This window comes from Apium graveolens, chromosome 9 (assembly GCF_009905375.1).
Source record: "Apium graveolens cultivar Ventura chromosome 9, ASM990537v1, whole genome shotgun sequence".
Lineage (NCBI taxonomy): Eukaryota > Viridiplantae > Streptophyta > Magnoliopsida > Apiales > Apiaceae > Apium > Apium graveolens.
The window spans coordinates 268812973-268836017 of NC_133655.1; the positions used below are offsets into that span (position 1 = coordinate 268812973).

At 38.5% G+C, this 23045-nt stretch overlaps 2 protein-coding genes across 2 annotated transcripts; one reads left to right on the forward strand and one right to left on the reverse strand.

Annotated features, from left to right (window-relative positions):
• Positions 1 to 8364: 8364 nt before the first annotated feature.
• On the reverse strand, positions 8365 to 17629 carry LOC141686309 (uncharacterized). Its single transcript, XM_074491351.1, has 7 exons — positions 16534 to 17629; positions 12455 to 16036; positions 12217 to 12353; positions 9674 to 9872; positions 9224 to 9524; positions 8998 to 9179; positions 8365 to 8894 (listed from the first exon to the last, which is right to left on the reverse strand). The coding sequence occupies exons 1-7, from the start codon at positions 17627 to 17629 to the stop codon at positions 8365 to 8367; spliced, it is 6027 nt and encodes a 2008-aa protein (XP_074347452.1).
• A 191-nt stretch (positions 17630 to 17820) lies between these two features.
• On the forward strand, positions 17821 to 21147 carry LOC141687058 (uncharacterized). The gene is made up of 3 exons (XM_074492200.1): positions 17821 to 18211; positions 19644 to 19718; positions 20775 to 21147. The coding sequence occupies exons 1-3, from the start codon at positions 18059 to 18061 to the stop codon at positions 20934 to 20936; spliced, it is 390 nt and encodes a 129-aa protein (XP_074348301.1). The 5' UTR covers positions 17821 to 18058; the 3' UTR covers positions 20937 to 21147.
• The last annotated feature ends 1898 nt before the right edge of the window (positions 21148 to 23045 follow it).

Consider the following 23045-nt stretch of genomic DNA (forward strand, 5'->3'; position numbering starts at 1 on the left):
TGTCACTTTCCCTCTTTTTCAAAATCTATCAACAAACTGTTGTTTCGAGTAAAATTACTTTTTTATTAAAATTATTTGAGTTTTTTTTTTGTCAAAACTTTTTTTTTTATCTTATACAAAGAGTTACGGATCTTTTTCTCACACTTTAAATTTTAGAGTGATTAATTTATTCACCGAGTTAAGACTGGCGAGAGTATTCAGGTTCGACTCTGCCACCCCATATATTCTCATAATTTATCGTAATATAGAAGATAAATTAATATCTTTCATTCTTCAATCCTTAAATAGATTTTTGAGTGAACAAACTAATACTTTAAAATTCTAGAGCGACAGATTTCTTGGCACACTAGATGCATTTTCTTCACCCTCCTTGTAATTCTTGGATCAGGCATGGTCCGTTTTTTACAAAATTGCACTTCTACACTGGGAAATTAAGACTTGGTGCCTGTTTGAGAATATACATGTGGACCAAAAGCCCATTTGGAGTTTAACCAGACTGTTTGTCAACTGCAATGAGATGGCCATTTCTGGCCGAATATGATGAAAAATAAAAAGTGAACTGAAGAGTACATTCACGTTTTCAGCCCTCGTTTTTATTTTCTGTGATACAAATCCATTCTACGAAATGTTTAATAATTATCATATCTCGTTCTCCTACATCTCGTTCTCTAATTTTAACTAGCTTAAATCTCGTGCAATGTACGAGTTTCCGTTAATATTTAAAAATTTTATTTATCCCGTCATATTATATTTTTAAAATATTTGTATAAATATATTGTTGGACGAAGACAAGACGGTCCAAAGGAATCATAGTTAGAATAATTATAAAACATTATGTAAAACCCAAGAATGCCCAATTTGTAAGATAAAGCTCATTTGGGACTTGGTATAAATAAAGGAAAACAACATCATTGAACGAGGTTGGCAAATTAAGCAAATAGATCATCTCCTAAAATTGTAGTTTAATAATAATAATATTATTGGCACATCATTTGGCGCTAGAAGGAATTTTGCTTTAACAGATCCAGCCAAAAAATGATTGTAGAAGAGATTGATCCGGGAACAGCCAGACCAACACAAGTGAAAGAATTGACGGCAGAACCTGCCGCCGATGCCTCGGCCTTCGAGGGCTGTGAGCCTCCGAAGCAATCGGCATTAAAGCCAAAATGTTTGTTTCCTCCTCCTGAAAGCCTTCTTGAGGACCAACCGGAGAGCTGGAAAAATACACATCAAAGAGACAAAAAGAGGAAATCCGTGTCAGATCAGCGTTTTAGAATACAAACCTCCAGAGGCAAAAAAGTGATTTCAAGCGACATGAGGCTGCATTTAGAAAAGAAAGAATAGCTAAGAATTCAAAACCAAGAAAATCTGGAAGAGCCAGAAGAACCAGGGGATTCAGATGAAGAGCTAGAGTTACTAGAACGCGAGACTCGGAGGCTGCAGGCCAAACTCGAGCGAAAGCGCGAAATTCACCGTCTTAGACGAGAGCTCCAACAAACAACGATACAGAGCCAGGAGCAAGATGAAGAATTTTATGATGATGACGATGATGCAGAGTATGAATACGAGCCATCGGCAGAGTCAACCTACTCGCAACCTCGCGAGCGTCGACAGCGGACAGTGTCGTCTGCCGAGGTTTCACGCCAAACTGAGTCCACGGAGTCTATATCACATGAAGAATTTGTCAAAATGCAAGAAGAAATCGCTCAAATGCGCAACATCATGAGGAATCAATCAAGATTCGAAACCGTCTCTGAAAGCCCCTTATCCCTCCTCCTCGAGAAAGCACGTATCGACAGAACTTTAAAAACCCCATCCCTCGATCACTTCGACGGATCATCAGACCCTTTGGCATTTCTCAACACATTCGACGGACGAATGGCTTTCTTCGGTCACTCAGAAATCGCCCGTTGTCAGTTTTTCTCTACATGCCTTCAAGGCACAGCACTCCGATGGTATAGCAATCTGCCACCTCGATCTATTGATTCATGGGCAACCTTAAAAAGCAAATTACAAGCCCGGTTCTCCAGTAATTACAAAGGCATTAAGGTCACAGCATCTTTGATGACAATGCATCAGCGCTCAGGTGAGAGCCTTCGCAGCTTTTTAACCCGATTTAGGGAAGAGATCGCCGAGATTCCAGATTTAATTGAACAAATGGCCGTCAACTTCTTAACGGCAGACATCGATAAGTCACGACACGGATTACTCCTAGAAATTTTTTTTTAAAAAAAGACCAAAGACTCTCCAAACAGCATTCCAAATTATTGAACACCGTATGATGCTACAAGAAGCAGTAAGTTGCATTCAGTCACCACGACGCTCTTCAAGGCATGAACGCCGTCGTAGTTATAGCCCGCGATCCCCCGCGAGAGAAAGACGCCGTGAGCGTCGTCGATCACCTCCATCGCGCGTGGATGATCGCTTTCCAAGGGACAGAAGGGAAAGGGACTGACAGCCCCACAATCGACCAGAAAAAGAATTCACAAAATTAAACACAGAAAAAATAACAATTCTGGCAGTTCTAAAAACAGAACCGGATTACAGACCACCGAGGCCTATGAAAGTCGGGAGACCCCCCAGTTCTAGATATTGTGAGTATCATGAAGATACCGGTCACACCACAGAGCAATGCTTTCAGCTTAGCAATCTCATAGAATAAAAGATTCGTCGAGGACAATTGGTACATTACGTACAACAAGAAGACAATCCCGGACATCACCATCGAGGTCAAGACGATCGAGTCATCGACGTCATATTCGGGGAAGCAGCTTCTGGAGGATTTTCTCACAACTCCAGAAAAGCATATGCTCGAGAAGTTTTCAATGTCAACCCTCCAACGGTTAAACGCCCTCGCGCGAGCCCGAGCCCAGTCATTTCCTTCTCCGATGATGATTATCATTCGGGTCTCATTGAGGGCCATCAAAATGCTCTTGTCATCACAACCAGAGTAGAAAATAATACTGTGAAAAAGATGCTCGTCGACAACGGAAGTTTTGTCGATGTCCTCTATCACCACGCCTTTTCACGAATGGACATCGGGGACCGACGGCTCGAGAACTCCCGAACTTCGTTGTACGGGTTTATGGGAAATGAGGTCCATGTGATAGGAACCATTGATATGCCAGTTCTCTTTGGCTCACCATCTTGTCAAGTTTGGAAAGTCGTTAAATTTCATGTGATCAGTGCTTCTTCCAGCTTTAATGCCATTTTGGGCCGCACTACCATCACAACCCTAAAGGCAATAACTTCAATCTCCCATCTAAAGATGAACTTCCCCACAGACTTTGGGGTCGGAGAAGTGATTGGAGACCAGACGACCGCGAGACAATGTTACCTGACAACAGTTTCCCCAAGGAAAAAGGGAGAAGAAGATCTAGAAGTCAACCAGGTACTGGAGATTGACCCCCGCAACTCAATTGAATTTACAAACCAGAATTCATGTTCCCCCGCGGAAGAAACAGAAGAGATCGAAGTGATTGTTGGCAACCCATCAAAGACAACCAAAGTGGGAAAAGGACCCCTGAGCATTTGAAACAAGATATCATTGCCCTTATTAGAGAATTTGCTGACATTTTCGCCTGGGACCCGAAGGATATGCCGGGAATCCCCGAAGTTGTTGCACGCCACTCTCTCCACATCAACAAAAATGTCGCCCCAGTACGACAGAAGCGTCAAATAATCTCTGATGAAAAAAGGGCAGCTATCGAGCAAGAAATTGACTGACTCCTCGAAGCTAAATTCATCGAGCCCGTTCAGTTCCCCACATGGATCTCCAATGTCGTTTTAGTCAAGAAACACAATGGAAAATAGTGAATGTGTGTTGATTATTCGGATGTTAACAAAGCATGTCCCAAAGACTTCTATCCACTTCCAAACATCGATCAGTTGATCGACTCTACAGCAGGAAATGAACTCCTCTCCTTTATGGACGCGTTTTCAAGGTACAACCAGATAAAAATGGATTCTTGTGATTGGGAGAAAACGGCATTCATTACTCACAAAGGAGTCTTCGGGTATCGAGTCATGCCTTTTGGAATGATTAATGCTGGTGCAACCTTCCAGCAGATGATCGACACAATCTCTGGCTCGCAAATACGAAAAAACATGTTAATCTGTGTCGACGACATGATAACCAAGTCCAAGCTCGCCGCTAATCACTCACTTGACCTTCGTGAGACTTTTGAAAATGCCCGGAAACATAACTTGCGTCTCAACCCTAACAAATGCTCATTCGGGCTTACGTCCGGCAAGTTCCTGGGATTTCTGATCACACAGCGAGGCATCGAGGCCGACCCCGTGCAGACAAAAGCCATCCTAGAAATGGAGGATCCAAAATCCATCAAAGACTTGCAAAAGCTAATAGGCTGCATAGCAGCACTTCGAAGATTTATCCCCCAATCGTCCAAAAGGTGTCTTCCTTTCTTCACCACCATAAAAAAGGCTTCAAGGTCAACACCATTTGAATGGAACGACGAGTGCAAATCCAGCTTCTCAGAACTCAAAACATTTTTAACAAACCCTCCCATTTTCACTAGGCCAATTCCAGGCGAAGCCCTTCGTGTTTACCTGTCGGCATCCGATGAAACAGTTGCAGCCGTCCTGGTTCGACTCGATGAGGGGAGGAAAGTCCCTGTGTACTACATTAGTCACTCCCTGCGAGACGCTGAAACTCGATACCCTCAGGTCGAAAAGCTCGTGTATGCCTTGGTCATTGCAAGCAGAAAGCTTCGGTATTATTTCCAAGTAAGAGAAATACATGTGTTGACAAATGCTCCACTCAAAAGAATCTTGCGCAAACTTGATATGAAAGGAAGACTGGCCGTATGGACCATCGAATTAAGTCAATTCTACATCGAATATAAGCCACGAACAGCTATAAGGGCTCAGGTCCTCTCGGATTTTGTCGCAGAATGCCAATTCCAAACCAAAGGGTCAGACCCCGAGGAAATCCGGCCAAGGCCATGGCTATTATTCGTTGACAGATCATCGACCTCGAATTCTGGTGGCGCAGGGATAATTCTTATCAGCCCAGAAGGATTTAAAGTTCAGCAGGCCCTTAAGTTCGAATTTCAGGCAACAAATAACGTGGCTGAATACGAGGCATTAATTACGGGATTAAAATTAGCAACGGACCTCGAGGTAGATATCATTGACATATTTGGCGATTCCCAACTGGTGGCTAAGCAAATAAGCGGAGAGTTTAAGACCCACAATGAAAGCATGGCTAAATACCTCGCGATGACACAAGAGCTGCTAAAAAAGTTCTCCTCCTGGAAATTGTCAAATGTGGATAGAGCAGAGAATCAATGGGCGGATTCCCTCGCCAAGCTAGCCTCGTCCAATCTGAAATTGAACCTCGACCCTGTATATGTTGATAGCCTAAAATCCCCCGCTATCGACATGGTGATGGTCCACAATATTCAAAGCAATCCCGACCGGAGAAACCCTATCCTTGAATATATTTGTTAGGAATATGTGTATTAGTTTGATGATAAGTTCAGCAAAACACTTAAGTAGAAATCTAGTGTTTGTAGCCTCAACGGATAAGACCATCTTGGCTATCCGTTGAAGGAGTAGCCTTACTTAGCAATAAGTTTGGTATTGTAGCACATCTCACTCTCTGATTTCAAGCTGTAATTCTTAGATGTTGTTAGGAGATAATCAGTCATGTTGACTACTAATGGATGTACAAGTAGGAGGGCTAATTGTAAATATTTCATGCCTTGTAATTTTGTATAAGTGAAGAAGTGTCAACGGATGTCTCTAACGCTTCAACGGATAAGTGCTTCAACGGATAAAGCTTCAACTGCTAGAGCATCAACGGATAAAGCCATCAACGGATGAAAGCTTCAACGGATGAACTGCTAGAGCATCAACGGATAAAGCCATCAACGGATGAAAGCTTCAACGGATGCACTGCTAGAGCATCAACGGATAAAGCCATCAACGGATGAAAGCTTCAACGGATGCTCAGTCTCATAGCAGTTGATAGTGACAGTTAACAAAGCTGACAGAGGCACATGGATTGACAGAGATGTGGTAGCCTATTTCAGGAACAGCAGAAAAAGCAGCCATTTTTAGTCTGGTTCATAATGGAAAGTCAACAGATAATTCCATATTACACTGGATAAAAATGGAACGGAAACAAGTGGAGAACTATTGTCCTATTGTACTTTATCTTTGTCTTCACTTGTAAACTTGGTGTTATATAAACCAAGTAGTAGCTAGTAATTAGATGTGAATTTTCCCTGAGCTGTTTAGAAATATCAAGAGAGAAAATCATCTAGTTTGTACTAGGAAGCAGCTGTGATTTAATTTTGAATCACAGATTTTCTGAAATAACACATCTTTGGTGGAACAACAAATCCACCAGAAAAGTTTTTAAGTTCTTTGTGTTCATTACATTTGTGTTTAAATATATATCTGTCTGCATCAGCTCCAAGCAATTTACACACATTTGATCACTCAAACACTTAGTCTTACAAATTGCTCAAAACTTGAAAAAGTTTTGAGATTTACATTCAACCCCCCTTCTGTAAATCTCATTATTAGTCCACTGGGAATAACAATATTCTAGAAAACAAACTTCTCACGGGAAAAAGTGAAGCCCAAACTATCATGTTTAAAGCAAGAAATTATTGCACGATCGGTTCAATGCTATATCGACGTGCTCTAACTGAACCACTTCTCCGATGCTTAAGCCCGGAAGAGGCCAATCAAACAATCCTCGAGGTTCACCGGGGATATGTGGTGAACATCTCGGGGGAAAGAATCTAGCTCTTAAAATCATGAGACAGGGCATGTATTGGCCCACTCTCCGAAAAGATTGTGAGGATTACGTGCGCAAATGTTAGGCATGCCAGCGACATGGAAACGTGAGTCATTGACCCACAACAGAGCTCAACTCGATTCTCGCTCCCTGCCCTTTTTATCAATAGGGGGTCGATATCGTTGGACCTTTTCCCAAGTCTAAAGGCCAATGCCAATACATCGTGGTTGCAGTCGACTACGCGACGAAATGGGTCGAGGCAAAACCCCTCTCAAAGATCAGAGAAAAAGAGATGATTGAATTTTTTATGGAATATGTGGTATTTCGATTTGGAATTCCAAGGATTTTAGTTTCAGATAATGGGACGCAATTTGTTGGTGCACAATTCGAGAGAGTTTTAAATGTCTTGAAAATCCGGCACATCAAAGCGTCAGTTGCATACCCACAGGCCAATGGCCTTGCAGAAGTAACAAACAAAACCATCTTACAAGGATTAAAGAAAAAGATTGAAGAAATCCCTCGATGTTGGGTCGCTGAGCTCCCTAATGTGTTGTGATCCTATAGAACAACTCCTCGAAGTGCAACAGGAGAAACTCCGTTCCGCCTCGCATATGGTGTCGACGCTGTTTTGCCCGTCGAGGTCAGCCTGGTTTCCCCTAGGATCGAGGTCTTTGACCCCTCTCTCGCAGCTGAAGGATTACGTTTCCACATTGACTTGCTTGAAGAAACAAGAGAGGAATCTAGACTTCGCATGATAGCTCAGCAAGAGAAGATGGCAAGTTACTTCAACAAGAAAGTTAAAGATAGACGATTTGAAGTAGGAAACCTCGTCCTTCGAGACTCCGCCGCATCGAAACCAACAATCTCAGGGAAATTTAAACCAACATGGGAAGGCCCCTACAAGGTATCGAAGGTCGTCAGTGCAGGAACCTACGAGCTCTCGTACCTCGATGGTCAACCAATTAAGAACACCTGGAATGGTATTCACCTCAAAAAGTTTTTTCAATAATTAACTCTCTATGTAATGATTAAAAGTTCGAGGCCGCAAGCCCTACAAAAAATCAACCCTCGATGCAATGAGGGTCGTTATGAGATCCCCATCGAGGGAATTTAAGTTATGAAAGCTTTAAGTTATTTTGATATCTTGCTTGTACTTTTAAGAAGACGAACAATGACAATCGACATGCCAAGAGCTAACCCACGTCGAGAGGCTTTAAATTATAACAATTTTAACTTCCCAAGAGCTTAGTTACACAAGGCAAACAACACAACACAATTCTCTCAAATAAGCACACTAAACGACATGGAGGTTGTTAAACGCATTCTTAACAATTTCAAAACAAATGTACGAAGCAACTAAAAATGGGAAATTAACGCAATAGCGTAGAACAAAAAGCATAAATACAGATATCCGTTAAACAAGATCGTTCTTCTACCCCACATAACACTTCAAGGATAAAATCCCAAAGACAACCGGATCGTTGTAGGGTCTAAATAAGACATGGAGAATATAAGTAGCCAGTAACAAATAGGGAACACGAGTCTTTGAGAATAAACTTAAAAATACATCAGTCACGGGGCATTCCCCGCCTTCAAGAGCCTCCAGCTGGATCATCAGGACGCGAGGCAGCAAGATCGCAAATATAGTCCTCGAAAGAATGTCCCGTCGTGTCGAATCCTGCATTTTTCATGCGGGCAACACACCGACCATAGCCATCCCCAAGAGCACTAGCGACGTCCTCCACAGCTTTCTCCACTTTCGCCTTTAGACTGGTATTTTCCTCAACAATCAAATGGTAAGAAGAATCCATCCCCTCAACGTGACACTCCAAGCCCTCACACTTTCCCTTCAGCTCATCTCGCTCCTTCTCCACTTCAGAAAGCCTCCTCTCGAGCTCCGAGACTGTGGCATTCAACGACTGCTTCTCAACTTCCATCTCACCCACCTTCTTCGACAACGCGGTATTATCCGCCGTCAAATCTGACGATCTTTTTTCCAATTCTGAATAACATGCCATAAGTTTTTTCCTCTCGACCCTGAGAGAACTCACCTCCGCCTTCAATCTCTTACAAGCCGCATCATTGCCGTCAGTGCGAAATTCTTCCACAATATGCATAAAATCTGCGAGGAATTGTCACAAACCACAAATCAAAGTAAAAAACATAAAAAAAAACAAAACAAACAACAAAAATTTTATAGCATACCCTTCCATCTCGGCTCTTACAACGATCCGCTAAATCCTCTCGACGACGCCCATCGAAAGCAATCGCATCTTGAGGAAGATGAAAAAGATCGAAAACCCTCAGCGGCACAGTTGTTCCACCTGTCCAGCGTTCGTGGGGCTGAATATCAACCCTCACAACTCCTTTCTTCAGTCGGGGGTCGATGGTAGGGGCCATTGTCGCCCTGTTACAACCAATGTGAGGGTCCTATTCACCCCACCAACCGACGCGTCCACTTCAACAATCCCACCATCTCCACAATTCTCCCCTTCGACTTCTTGACGACCCCTATTGCGAGGATTCAAATCAACCGGCTCCACATCTGGCATAGCATTCTCAACATCTTCCACAATTTTATTTCCTTGGTCATCCAGTAACTCAATTGATACAGAATGCCCAACCCTCGATGGACCAGAGGGGGCACCATCAACACTCTTCTTCGAGGCTCTCTTAATAAGCAGCATCATAGCCTTGTCCATTTCTCCTTTAACCCCGCTATTCAATATCTTCTCTAAAGAAGCTCCAACCACTAATGCAAAATAAGCCAAAAGAAAAATTTAGCACGAGTAATATTAATACAAGAAGTAGCGGTAAAAAGAAAAGGGGGAGAGAAGGAAAGAATACAAAAAGAAAAAAGAAAAGAGAGAGAGAGAGAGAGAGAGAGCGAGCAAATATTACAATCATGCATTTCTAAAAAATCAGGTTCCTTTAACTGAAGATAAGTGTACACCGAGGCCACCCCATGAAACCCGTTCAAATACTTAGCATCATACTTCTCGAGATTATTCAAGTAGTCGATGGTAAGCTGACTTACTTTACCACACGGCTTTACGAACTCTAAATCCGGCCCCCCAAAATACAGCCACTTACGTGCCTCCTTTTTATTTAATTTTTGTAGTTTTATTATAAAATTTAAAAAATTCCACCACCTCATATTAGTTTCACTCACCTCATATTCATATTCATATATATGTATATATATATATATATATATATTAAATAATTTTTTATAAAATAGTATTTAAAAATGTAATAATTTTAAAATAATCAGTAAGATACATATTAAATAATTTTTTATAAAATAGTATTTAAAAATGTAATAATTTTAAAATAATCAGTACTTTTATTGATCAAATTTTTTACATTATAATTTAATACATATTTTTATTTTGTAATTCATTCTCATTATAAATCAATTTCAATATGATTTTATATTAAGATTATAAGATATTATCAATATTTTTATATATTACGAATTAGTAGACTATTTATATATATATTAAATAATTTTTATAAAAATAGTTTTTAAAAAAATAATAATTTTAAAACAATCAGTACTTTTATTGATCAATTTTTTTACATTATAATTTAATACATATTTTTAATTTGACATTCATTTGTATTATAAATCAATTTCAATATGATTTAATATTAAGATTATAAGATATTATCAATGTTTATATATATTACGAATTAGTAGACTGTTTTTTATTTTAAAAATATATTAAAAATACAAAATTATTATTTTTAATATTTCCGCATCCCCGTGGGAATTCCCGTTCCGATGGGAATCGGTAATTAAAAGAAATCCCGTTTAGGATTCAAGGTGTGTTCGGGGATCAGGGCGGAGATAGTACTTCCCGACCCCGAAATGACCTGATGCACATCCCTACAAATAAATTTCAAATATTTTAGTTATAATGATATAGTTTTAATTTTTTTTATCGAGTTAAGTTAAAATCGAACTCTACGATAAAAATTAAGCCCTCAACACTAAGTTATCTAATACCCCTGCAATAGTATGTATGAAAACAAAAAGAGGTAAGAAAATCCTGTAAAAAGTTAAAATAATTATTTATTATATTCAAAAATTATTTCTATATAGATACAAGTTTATTCGAGATAATATATAAATATATATATATATATATACATATATACATGTCCGTGTCTCGCATGGGTTTTTATGCTAGTTATTTGTATATGGTATATGTATGTAGGCCTTGCAAATCACCGAGATTGTGTCACGTAATTTCATGCTTCGTATATTTTGTGGGTGAACACAAAAGTGATGGAATTTTGAAATGTGTTGCCTAAAATGAAACGGTTACCCAAACACGACACAACTTGAACACGATACAAAAAAAGTTAAATATCTTGTGTATCCTTCGTGTACATGTAACGAAATGAAACGAATGGAAATGAAAATATGAATTGCTACATTTTCATATTTTTAATAGTATTATATAAAAAATTGAAATATCTTATAATTTTTTTATTAATATATATATATGTGTGTGTCATGTACTTCGTGTCGTGTATCGAAATGATAAACACAAATCTGGCACTAGATCTTGGTCGTGTACGAAGAATACAAACATAAACATTATTTTCGTATCATTTCGTGTCATATTATTCGGATCGTGTACAAAATTGTGGGATCTATTTATAGTAAAATCCTTAATGAATAACCATATATTTCTTCTTGAAAAATCTATTTTTTTCAAAATCCAACGTATATTTTTGTAGATACAACACGCACACCCCGAGATTCGAACAACCCCGCCCAGAGACTGGTACGCGAACACACTCACACTAGAGATGCACAAAAGTTCTCCCGGGTCGGTTTTTTCGGGCTTTAAAAGGCCCGAGTTTTGACTAGGTCGACTTTTTCGGAATTTGACTTTGACCGGGCTGGGTCGGGCTTTCCGAGAATGTCAGAGCTCATTTGGGCCCTCGAGACAAGTCTCACTGGGCTTTTTTCAGGTCGGATCGAATTGGGCAAGGATTTTTTTGATTTAAATTGGATCGAGTTTTATTAGAGATTCCGGATACTATATATATTAGCAACTAAATCATTACAAAACTTTATTAGTTTGTGTGAACTATTTTGTAAAAATACTATTTTATTAAAATTATTTAAGTTCGGCAAAAAATAAACATGTTTATATAATAATACGCTTTATAAATGTTATCCAAATATATACAGTATACTTACTATATCTTGTTTAATTAAACATATAATAAAATATATAAATTGTATTATTAGTGAGAAATATGTAAATATATATGTGTTTAAAATATTATTCATATTTATAATAAATATGAATACTTATATTTATAAGAAAAATATATTAGAATAATCAGATTGTAACTGAACTTTTCGGGTTTTTAATTGGGTCGGTCAAAATTCGGATCGGGTAGAAGCCCGAGGTTTTAACCAGAATGGGACCGGCTTTGTCTAAATCCGAGCTAAAGCCTAACCTCATGTCGAAATCAGGCCGAACTTTGACCGGATCGGACTCCTCCAGATTTTCGGAACCGATTTTTTTTTTCATCCCTGACTCACGCAGATCCCCTGTTTTTTTTTGAATAAAAGCACTTGCATTACTTAAATTAAATCAAACCTCAAAACATCACTGATGAATTCAGGAGCATTCCCCTGCCATTCATGAAAACCTGACATAGAAATAGAAGCCCTAGCTAATGTATGAGCCACTACATTCGCAGATTTATACGTAAATTGCACCTTAACCTCATCGAGGTGCTTAAAATCTTCAACACACTCCGCTATAATGAAATGAAAATTTGATCTACCAGACCCACCATTACAAGCATCCACAACTATCTTCGAATCTAACTCGAAAATACACTTCTTGAATCCCATAGCCACTGTCCAACCAACAGCATCACACAGACTTCGAGCTTCAGCCTCTTTCACATTCCACTCGCCTGCAATGTCCATACATCTCGCATGCAGAAACCGTCCATCCTCATCCCTTATCACTGCACCAGTCCCAATCTGATGCGTACCAGGAATAATTGCTGCATCCGTATTTATCTTAACCCATCCCATGCTTGGTTTTTGCCATACCTTACTTCCCACACTCTGCCCTCTCCTTCTCATACTCTCCTCCTGTTGAGCATTCTTCCAGTCCTCCAGCATCTTTGTCGCTATCGCCTTAGTGCCATATACTGATATGTTAATACGCTCCCATAGCCACTTATTTCGACGATTCCAGATGTGCCAGCAAAATAATGACAATGCTGCTGCTTGACTCCTTGTACACTGGGTAAAAAACCTTAAAAAAACATCAAACACATTTTCATGTGGTTCGAAATGGATAATTTCTGACAACCCAACAGCCTCCCACACTGCTCTTGTAAATACACAATCAAACAGCACATGAATGCTATCTTCTTCATGATTATGACACCACGAGCATCTAGTTACCACATTGACACGCTTATTTCTCAAATCAACAGCAGTAGGTAAACACGACCTACACACACGCCATATAAAATGGAGGATTTTACCTGGTAATTTCAGCGACCAAAGTTTCCTCCAAAAGCATACATTCACCATCCTCCTCTCTCCCCTGATACGATTATAGCAACTCTTAACAGTAAACTCTCCCTTCTCATCAAAAGCCCAATACCACGAATCCTCCTTATCACTCCTAGGTAATGCAATTTTCATTATCAATAATCTATCTCTTTCATTGCATATATCACTTAAAAGCTCCTCATCCCACTGCCTCTCCCCAATCTTCATCAAGCTTGCCACTTTTATATCTGCTAACTGTTGTGGCATATCAGTTGTGAGCATCCCATTTTCCACCACTGGGAGCCAGGGGGTCTTCCAAACAAATGTTTCTTCACCATTACCTATCTTTCTTCTGCACCCTTGTTTCAACATGTCTTGAGCTGATAAGATACTCCGCCACATATAACTTGGATTGGCTCCTAAATTCACATTGAAGAAGTCTGTCTTTGGGAAATATCTCGCCTTCATTATACTTGTAACAAATGTATTTTCCCCATTTATCAATCGCCATCCCTGTTTTGCAAGCATTGCCAAATTAAATTGCTGTAAATTTTTGTACCCCAGGCCACCACTTTCTTTAGCTTCACACATCCTTTCCCAAGCCATCCACTTCACACCTTTATGCTGTCCTCCATTACCCCACCAAAATTGATTCATTTGCCTCTGAATAGTCTGACATACCTCAGCTGGTATAGTCATTAAATTCATCCAAAAAGTTGGAATCACTTGACACGCTGATTGCAATAAAGTATGCTTCCCTGCTTTCAAAATTTTCTTACTCTTCCAGTTATGCAGCTTCTGTTTTACTCTATCAGTAAGAAAACCAAAGACATCCTTCTTATTCCTCCCAACCACCATTGGAATGCCCAGATACCGCCCTGGATTATCCACCTCCTCTACTTCCAATGCTTCACAAATCCTCGTTCTTTCCTCCTCTGCTGTGTTTGGGCTAAAGGTGACACTAGATTTGTTAAAATTAATCGCTTGGCCCGACACTTTCTCATACCGTTTCAAAACATTTTTTATTGTGACAGCCTCCGTTACTGTTGCCTTAAAGAACAAGTAGCAATCATCTGCAAAAAGAAGATGAGAAACCCTTGGAGCTCCATTGGCAATTTTGCATCCATGTATTAAACCCACCTCCTCATTTCTTCTGATCATCGAACTCATCCCTTCAGCACACAAAATATACAAATAAGGGGATATAGGATCCCCTTGCCTTATCCCGCGTTCTGGAATAACCTGCCCAAACACCTCTCCCTTCTGTAAGAAACTGTAAGAAACAGTTCGAATACATGTCATCACACGAGATATCCATCTCTGATGAAACCCATATTTACAAAGCATATCCTCAATAAACTTCCACTCAAGACGGTCATATGCTTTTGAAATATCAATTTTTAACCCCGCATATCCATACTTCCCTTGCGTTTTACGTCGAATGTAATGATTAATTTCATAAGCAATCAATGCATTATCAGACAATAATCTTCCTTGAACAAACGCACTTTGATTTATTGAAATCAATGTAGGCAGACAACTTTTGAGTCGATTTGCCAGAACTTTCGACAGAATTCTAAATAACACATTACACAAGGAAATCGGACGTAAGTCCATCATGCTTTGAGGATTTTTTAACTTTGGAATAAGACATACCACAGTTCGATTAGCTCCTTCCTGCATTTCCCCAGTTTCGAAAAAATTTGCACAGAACTTGTAAACATCCTCCCCAACTATACTCCAATACGTTTGATAAAACGCAGGGTTTAGACCATCCTCTCCCGGCGATTTTTCCGGATGCATTGAGAAAATAGCTTCTTTTACCTCTTCTTTCAGGATTGGCTGTATCAACTCCTTGTTCTGATCCTCAGTAACCTGCATAACAGTCTCTCTCTCCGTTAACTTCTCTACATCCGTCGTAGCTTTAAACAGTCCTTCAAAGTAATCAACCACAATACTCTGCATTTCTTTATCATCCTCTGTCCATTCTCCATTTTTGTTCCTCAAACCCTTAATTTGGTTCTGCTGTCTCCGACCATTTGCGAAACTATGAAAGAACCTAGAGTTTTGGTCCCCATATTTAAGCCAGAACTGCTTCGCTCTTTGGCTCCAATATATTTCACGTTTCTCCAACAACCGAAGATATTTATCTCTCTCCCCGTTATACTGCTGAACCCCAGATAAATCCCTTCTCGATCTCAGGCGGCGCAACATTTCCTTACTCCTTTTAATTTGTAACCCCATTTCTTTCAGCTGTCCTCCACCCCACTCCTGTAATTTCATTGTGCAATACTGAATCTTATCCATTATTCCCATCCCCTCTTGAACATGCCAGCTCTGATTTATTAAATTGTAGCATTCAGCCTCCCTTATCCATATATTTTCAAACTTAAACCGACGGCTTTTTTGAATATACACCTGCCTGTTTAATTCTAAAATCAATGGAAGATGATCAGAAGAAGACACATCCCAAACTTTTATTTTCGCATCTGGAAACATATTTTGCCATTGCTGATTTGCAAGCCCTCTATCAAGACGTTCCTGAATCCAATTAATTTGCCCCCGAGCTCTTTCCCATGTAAATTCATTTCCAGAAAATCCCATATATATTAAACCACAATCATTTACCGTATCCACAAAACCATCCAGTAATCTTCGAGGGTGAGGTCTACCTCCTTTCTTCTCATGAGCAAACATCAAATCATTAAAATCACCTAAAATGCACCATGGTAACTCAGAATCAACAGCTAATCCCCTTAGTAAATCCCATGATTCCTGCCGTCTATGTCTCTCAGGACAGCCATAGAATCATGTATATCGCCATCTTCCCACCTGTTCACATTGCACTTCAAAGTCTATATAGTGATTACAACTTCCTTTTATTTCCACTGAGCCCGTGTTTCTCCATAACAAAGCTAAACCACCTCCTTGCCCTTGCGACTCGACTACAAAACAGACTGCAAACTGAATACTTCTACATATCTTTCCCACCTTCTTTTTATTTCCTAAAACTTCAGACAAAAATATTAAACTAGGCCTTATTTGTTGGACTAAATCCTTAAAGAAATTAACTGCTCGTGAGGTGGCCAGCCCACGACAGTTCCATCCTATTAAACTCATAATCCTTGGCGGGCCTGGAGACCAGAGCCCGCCAGCTGCACATTTTTTGGATCGTCTTTCTCTTGGGTTATAATTATTTCATTTGTCTTACTTGGCCCATCTGTTGTCATACTCTCCAGCCCATCACTCATTAACCCAACATTTTCAACTCTACGCCTCTTAGTATCAAACACAACATTATCTCCCTGATTTATCTCATGCTCGATATCCATCTCCTTTGAATTTTCATCCATTCCATTATCTACTCCCTTATTTTTCTCCCTTACTGTTATCCTTCCCCCTTCTTTTTGAATTTCACTTACCCTCCCATTCATCTCCTGAAATCTCGCCTGAGTACTCTCCTCCTCACTCCTACTGTCATCCGGAAATTTCGTTTGGTTGTTTCTTGCCGCCCACTGTGTGTTCCCCCCTCCACCGTTTCTCAGCCACCTAGAACCAACGTTGTTCTTAGCTCCCCTACATGGTGCCCTCAGCCATGTCCCATATGCTTTCTCAACTACTTTCCCTGGATTAGCATACACCACATTACAATCTCTTTCACCATGTCCCAGAATTCCACAAACAAAACAGAAAGTGGATACTCTCTCGTATTTGAAATGAATCCAGCTCCAGTCCCCTCCCGATCTCTTAATCTTCATCCTTCGCTTTATCGGTTTACTAACATTCATTCTAACACGAACTCGAACATATGTTTTCCATAATTCATCGTAATTTGCCGGATCAGACTTTACATATACGCCAATATAGTTACCTATGCTTTGGAGTATATTCTCCGAGATGAATCCATTTGGCAAATCATATACTTGAACCCAAATTTCTGTATCATCTAACGTCGTTTCCCTTGGATCACCATTCTCCTTAACCTCATTAACAATTAACAAACTTTGTTCAAAGGACCATGGGCCTCCATCTACCACCTTCTGAAGATCCAATGGATGATAAAACGCAAAAGTATATCTCATTCCTCCTATATCATGAATTTCCACACCCTCCTTTGGACGCCATAAATCTGCTAACACATTTTGCATTGCCACAAAGTTAATTTTCTTTTCCGTCAAGAAACGTCCCACCAGAATGAAAGCCTCCTTCTTCTTCACGATCTCCTCCGACGCAATAATAACCCCTCCTTCCTCCTCATATGACAATTTTGCATATAATTCCTCCAACTTTTGTTTCGAATGTTCCATGATTTTTGTAAGACAAAAAAATAAGAAATGAAATGAATATAACTTGTTACTTGAACAAGACAGAGAAACTCTCAATCATAGGAGAGACTACACCATTTTTAGTTACCTGTCAATTCTAACTTCAATAGTTATAAATTGATATCAAATTTTAAAAATAGTCAACCAAGCAACAAGTATGGGCTTGAAAGAAAAAACTCATACATAATACTAGAATATGCAGGTAGTGTACTTAACACTTCAAAGAGACATTCCAGATCCCCTGTTTAAAACGTTTAAACTCCAATAATTTTTTTAAGATAATGTAATAAACTGCTGCCGTTTTGACGTGTGTGGCCTTTAACCCCCAGCCAAACCGAAAGCATTACTCTTTTAAAATTGGATATCCAGGATACGCTGATACACACACGTACCCGAGTTTCGTGATTAAAAATGGCCGGAAAGACTGGAAAAAGCGAGCCGGAAGAGTACGTATACAGAATCAGCACCGCCGGGGAGTGGGAGGCACTTCAGTCAACTGGTAGCATTTTTGGCGGTGAGCTTGATAAGTCCACTGGTTGTATTCATCTTAGCAATCTCAATCAGGTCTTTATACATTTTTATTATTTTTTGCATTTATGTCATAGTTTCTTGATTTTTATGATAGCCCATTTGTTTTTTTAAGTTTCTTGATTTAGTTTGAATGCTTTAATTAGATGCAATGGAAATTTTATTTGGCAAAATAAAAATAAATGCTTTTATATTACGGGGTTGTTAAATCTTTATTAGGTGGTGGTGTTTGTAGTTTTTGGATAAGCAAGAAAGTGAAATGCTTTGTGAGTTGAAGAAATGGGATGTGTATCATTAGATCCAAATGATCACTTTGCATTGTGATTGGCTTACGTGCGAATCCGAATTGCGTCTAGGCCCCCAAAACTTTTAAAATTCTTCTTTAGCTTATATATGCATAAACTCCTTGAAACAAGTGTTTCCTAGGCTTCTTAGTTGATGAAGTTCATTAATCGAATACTTGATGTAGTCTTATTGGGGATTTGAATAAATTTTCTATCCGATAACATGATTGCTAGAGCATTTTCAGCGGGTTGTTTTATCTCTTTTTTAGTTCTTAAATTAATATATGATGATTTGATCTTGAATTCCCATAATGTTTATATTTTGATGAGTCTCACAGGTGTAAATTAAGGTTTTCAATGTGTTTTTTATTAGGTTGTAAACAAGAATATGTATTTTTAGGAAAGTTGAAGAAAATGCTATCCACCCTTTAATTCAATTAACCACTTGGCTCCATACCAGCTCCATTTTCAAATGAAAAAGCTATTATCTTTTTGGATTTCTAATTAATTTACTTGCTAATTTTCTATTTTTCCTATTGTTACATTAAAACAAGTGCCTCTAGAGCTGGAAAGCATGAATTCTTCACTCACCCGCTGCACCACGCACCGGATTCTTGGGGATTCTTGGGTGCACGGGGATTCTTGAGGATTCTTTTCTCACCCACAAGTGAGAGAAGATAATGTAGTTACATTAAAGTTTAATCAATTTACTATGCTAAAATGCATTAGTTGGATAATCAAGTGATAATGATATATATTTTTAAGGATAATGTGTACTCATAATGAACTTATCTAGTTCATTATATAGTTTTTTTATAATAGTTCATTATATAGTTTAATTTGACAGAAACTCCTGAAATATATAAAAAATATATATTTTTAATATATTAATGTTTGGCGAATCCTTCCGCACACGAATCCCCATATTTTTAGATTTGCCGAATTCCCGTATCCCCGTACCACGCACCCGCACTCATGCTTTCTAGCTCTAGAGGCTTCTTACTTGATGAAGTTGCATCGAACCAATATCTGATTTAGTTTTTGTCGGGGTCTGAATAACATTTTACACTAGTTCTATGGTTATAATAGCATTTGGAACAGATTACTGTTCTGTTTTTTTACACTGGAATTGATACTTGAGTTAGCCTTGTATTCGCAAAATGTTTAACCTTGAGGTGTAACAGGTGCAACCAACTTTGCAGAACTTTTTTCCCAAATCCAAGACAGATCTTTATTTGCTCCAAATCGATGCTAAAAAGGTGTCAGTATCAACTATCTAATCTCGACAACCTCCTCCCCTTCCCTAAATTATAGCTAAAGAATTTTAGCAGTGTAATACAAAGATTTCATTGAAGGCTTCAGCACAAGGGGATAATTCAGATCGTTTGTAAGAGTAATCTATATTCTAATTAAAATATTGTAAACTAAGAGTTAAGGCTTCTGTGAACAAAATCATAAGCAACACAGGTTTAGAGTTAGTTAAAAAGAAAAGAAAAGAAGCAGCACTATGAATTACACAAAACTAGACTGTATCTAGCTCTTTTATGGATGCAATTCGTACCTTTAACACAATAACATGCTTGGAACTGACTCAGTATTCGATTCCAAGGTATTGTTTTTCCACAAAGATGCCACATACCTATAGTTTGAAAAAGTGTACCAAACTGAAGTGATGAGTGATTTTATACTCACTCTGTCTCGAGTAGAAATTTGATTACCCTAAAAATTTCTTCGAAACGGAAAAAATTTGTACCATTGATTAATGAAAGTAGAAATTTAAGCATACAGTACAATTGATCAATGAGAGTGCTCCATTATATGTCTTCGCATAAAATTTGGGTTTATTATGGATATTCAAGTTTTGTGGATTCATTAATAGTAATACTTGTTTGTGGAGTAATATTTATTAAGAATTCAGCTAAAGCCAGCTATGGCCTTTTAGTGATAGACAATCATATTAAAATTTGCATATTAATGTGTGTATGTACGCATAATTCATGGAAAGAGATGGTAATGTTCTAATGGATTTGGATTGCATCTCTAGCATCTAGGAGTACTGCCTGCATGAAACTTGACATGAACCGGAAATCTTACAAAATGAAAATGGAAGAAATCTGCAACATTTTGGAATATGTCAAATACTGCTACATAATCTGCTACATGTCTTTCAGCTTAGACCATACTGAAATAAATGGAAGGGAGTGTCTACTTTAGAGGAAATGTATTGATTGTTCAATGGTCTTTTCATTTTTTAATGCCAATGGTATAGGTATAAGGAAGTAAAACCATTTTGATACTGTGTCATGAATTTGCAGCTTGGGGATGGATTGATTTACGAAGATGTGGATGGCTCCAATGTCTTTCCACATTTTTATGGCCCTAATAGAAGTTTCATTCCACTCCCTCTGGATGCAGTTAAGAAGGCAGAGAAGCTAGTCCCATCAGATTCCGGATATGTCTGTAGCTTGCTGAACTAGGGACCCCTCTTTTGACCGAAAGTAAATTCTTGTGCTTTTGTTGTTTGCATATTGCAGTACCATATGGGAGATATGTACATCAAAATATCAAATGTATTGCAGTTCGAGTGGTTCGGTATGCTTTTGGAAGTTGATATAAATTTACACATTATTGTTAATTATAATAATATCTGTGGTTAGTTTAAGATATAATGGACGTTTACTTCTTTTACTGGGATGATTTTCTATGATATCCGGTAATATTATAATTTGAGGTAGATAGCGAGGTTATGGGTTCCCAGAAGGACAAAAAGTTCCTAGTTATTCATTGCTTTTAAGTAGTGACATTCTTCCAGTTTGGATTAGGGTACAGTGTTTCTCTTACCCCCACCCCCCTGGTAAGCATATCTGGAAATTATATGGGGTAGCCGCTTCATGTAGGCTGTAGTTGTTTACTTATGTTATGCTTGACGGCACATGTTCCTGTGCAGGGCCGAATGTAGTGGCTCACTTGATGGTTGCTTTCTTGGGTATATAGAGCATAATTTGGTCGATAAAATTGAATGAAACTATTTGAATGATCGGTGGAGAAGCTGTGGTTTTTATGGTTGCAGTATCAGTTGCACATGTATGTAGCTTTAAGTGGCTGTATCCTTTTTTTTAGACCAAAACAGGTACTTCTACTAGAATAAATCAACATCCGCCCAAGTTGAGAGGCTTTGATGAAAATCTTATAACCATACACACTCTTTTCACTCTTCTCCATTTACATTCCATCTTGCTACTAGATGAGCCAATGTTTACCTGCTCTGGACACTTGAACACAACCAAATTTCCTCTCATCCTGGCTATATCATCACATTAAAAGCATCAGTGGAGATAAAACATTAATATTTTGGTTGATATTGAGGACAACATTGATGGCATCACATTCCACTCCTTACAAGTCGCAGTTGAACAACCACCTGAATCCTATACTTCACAGAGCAACCTCGTGTTGTTCTGTCATGTATCTTGCATCCCGGATAACACCACCACCGGTCACCATGACATCTGTATTCACTTCTACACACCCCGCCAGAAGGAGGAGACAATCTCACCATTCCCCTCGCAACTCTACTAGTAGTAGAACTGTAGAAGTAAACACCCTCTGAGCATTCTCTATGAAATCGTAAACACTAATTGTTGGCGGATCAGTAAGCACGACCTTGTGAATCATAACATTTTTTGTCCTTTTTAATGTTTGTATATGTATCAGGCGGGAGACATCCTTGTTAATTGTTATGATAGAGGAATTAGTAATGCTATAAAGTATAAACGGATTTGTATAACATTCTTGGTGGCATGTAAGACCCTTGCACTTTAATGAGCAGATGCTTGTCTTAGAAATAGCATGTTTGGCATAGCTTCTGTTCTGAGTAAATCTTGGCCCTCAGTGAAGGTATGTCTGGCAGTCCTGGCATGGTGAGGTGATACCCCCAGATGAACTTCGAAAATAGTTCATATTTTTAAAATCTTTCATCAACTCAACTGTATTAGATATACACTCATTTGTTTCAAAAATTATAGTGAAATCTGTGAATGATAAACTATTCGAGCAACTTCGATTGCAAGTTCCAATTAATTCGTACTGACGATCATTAAGTTCAATATTTTGAATTATGGTTTAATATTTTACAAAAGGAGGCAGGGATGACAATTTACCCGACCCAACGGATTGAATTTACCCGAATCCGATTTTTTGGATTTGGATCCGGATCTGAATCTTATTTTTAGACCCGAAACAGTTTGAATCTGGATTTGGATTTTAGGGACACCGAACTAATATACGACCTGAAACCCCAAAAAAACCCGATAGCATTTTCTTATCTTAAATAATTTTATAACAATAATACCTGATTTGTATAATCAAATATTTAAATCTAATGTTATAATCGGGACGTTGGATGATTATCCATTATTAAATTTATTATATTTCAAGCTATTTTTGAATTAAATATACAGACTACTATTTTTTTAGTTAAACAAATGCACATGTTTGAGTGAATAGAACTTTTAACCTATATTTAAAAAAGTAATACCCCGATCATTATACTAACTCTTTATTAACAATATATATAAAGTACCATT

What these genes read in the sequence shown, in the direction of transcription:
- LOC141686309 (XM_074491351.1), bottom strand. Translation starts at nt 17,629, where the DNA reads ATGGAACATTCGAAACAAAAGTTGGAGGAATTATATGCAAAATTGTCA. An exon ending in TATGACAACAGATGGGCCAA is followed by an intron (nt 16,037 to 16,533) that starts GTAAGACAAATG and finishes GGTGCATTTTAG; the next exon opens with GTGATTTTAATGATTTGATG. An exon ending in GGCTTCTATTTCTATGTCAG is followed by an intron (nt 12,354 to 12,454) that starts GTTTTCATGAAT and finishes AAAAAAAAACAG; the next exon opens with GGGATCTGCGTGAGTCAGGG.
- LOC141687058 (XM_074492200.1), top strand. Translation starts at nt 18,059, where the DNA reads ATGGCCGGAAAGACTGGAAAAAGCGAGCCGGAAGAGTACGTATACAGA. An exon ending in ATCTTAGCAATCTCAATCAG is followed by an intron (nt 18,212 to 19,643) that starts GTCTTTATACAT and finishes GAGGTGTAACAG; the next exon opens with GTGCAACCAACTTTGCAGAA. An exon ending in TCCAAATCGATGCTAAAAAG is followed by an intron (nt 19,719 to 20,774) that starts GTGTCAGTATCA and finishes ATGAATTTGCAG; the next exon opens with CTTGGGGATGGATTGATTTA.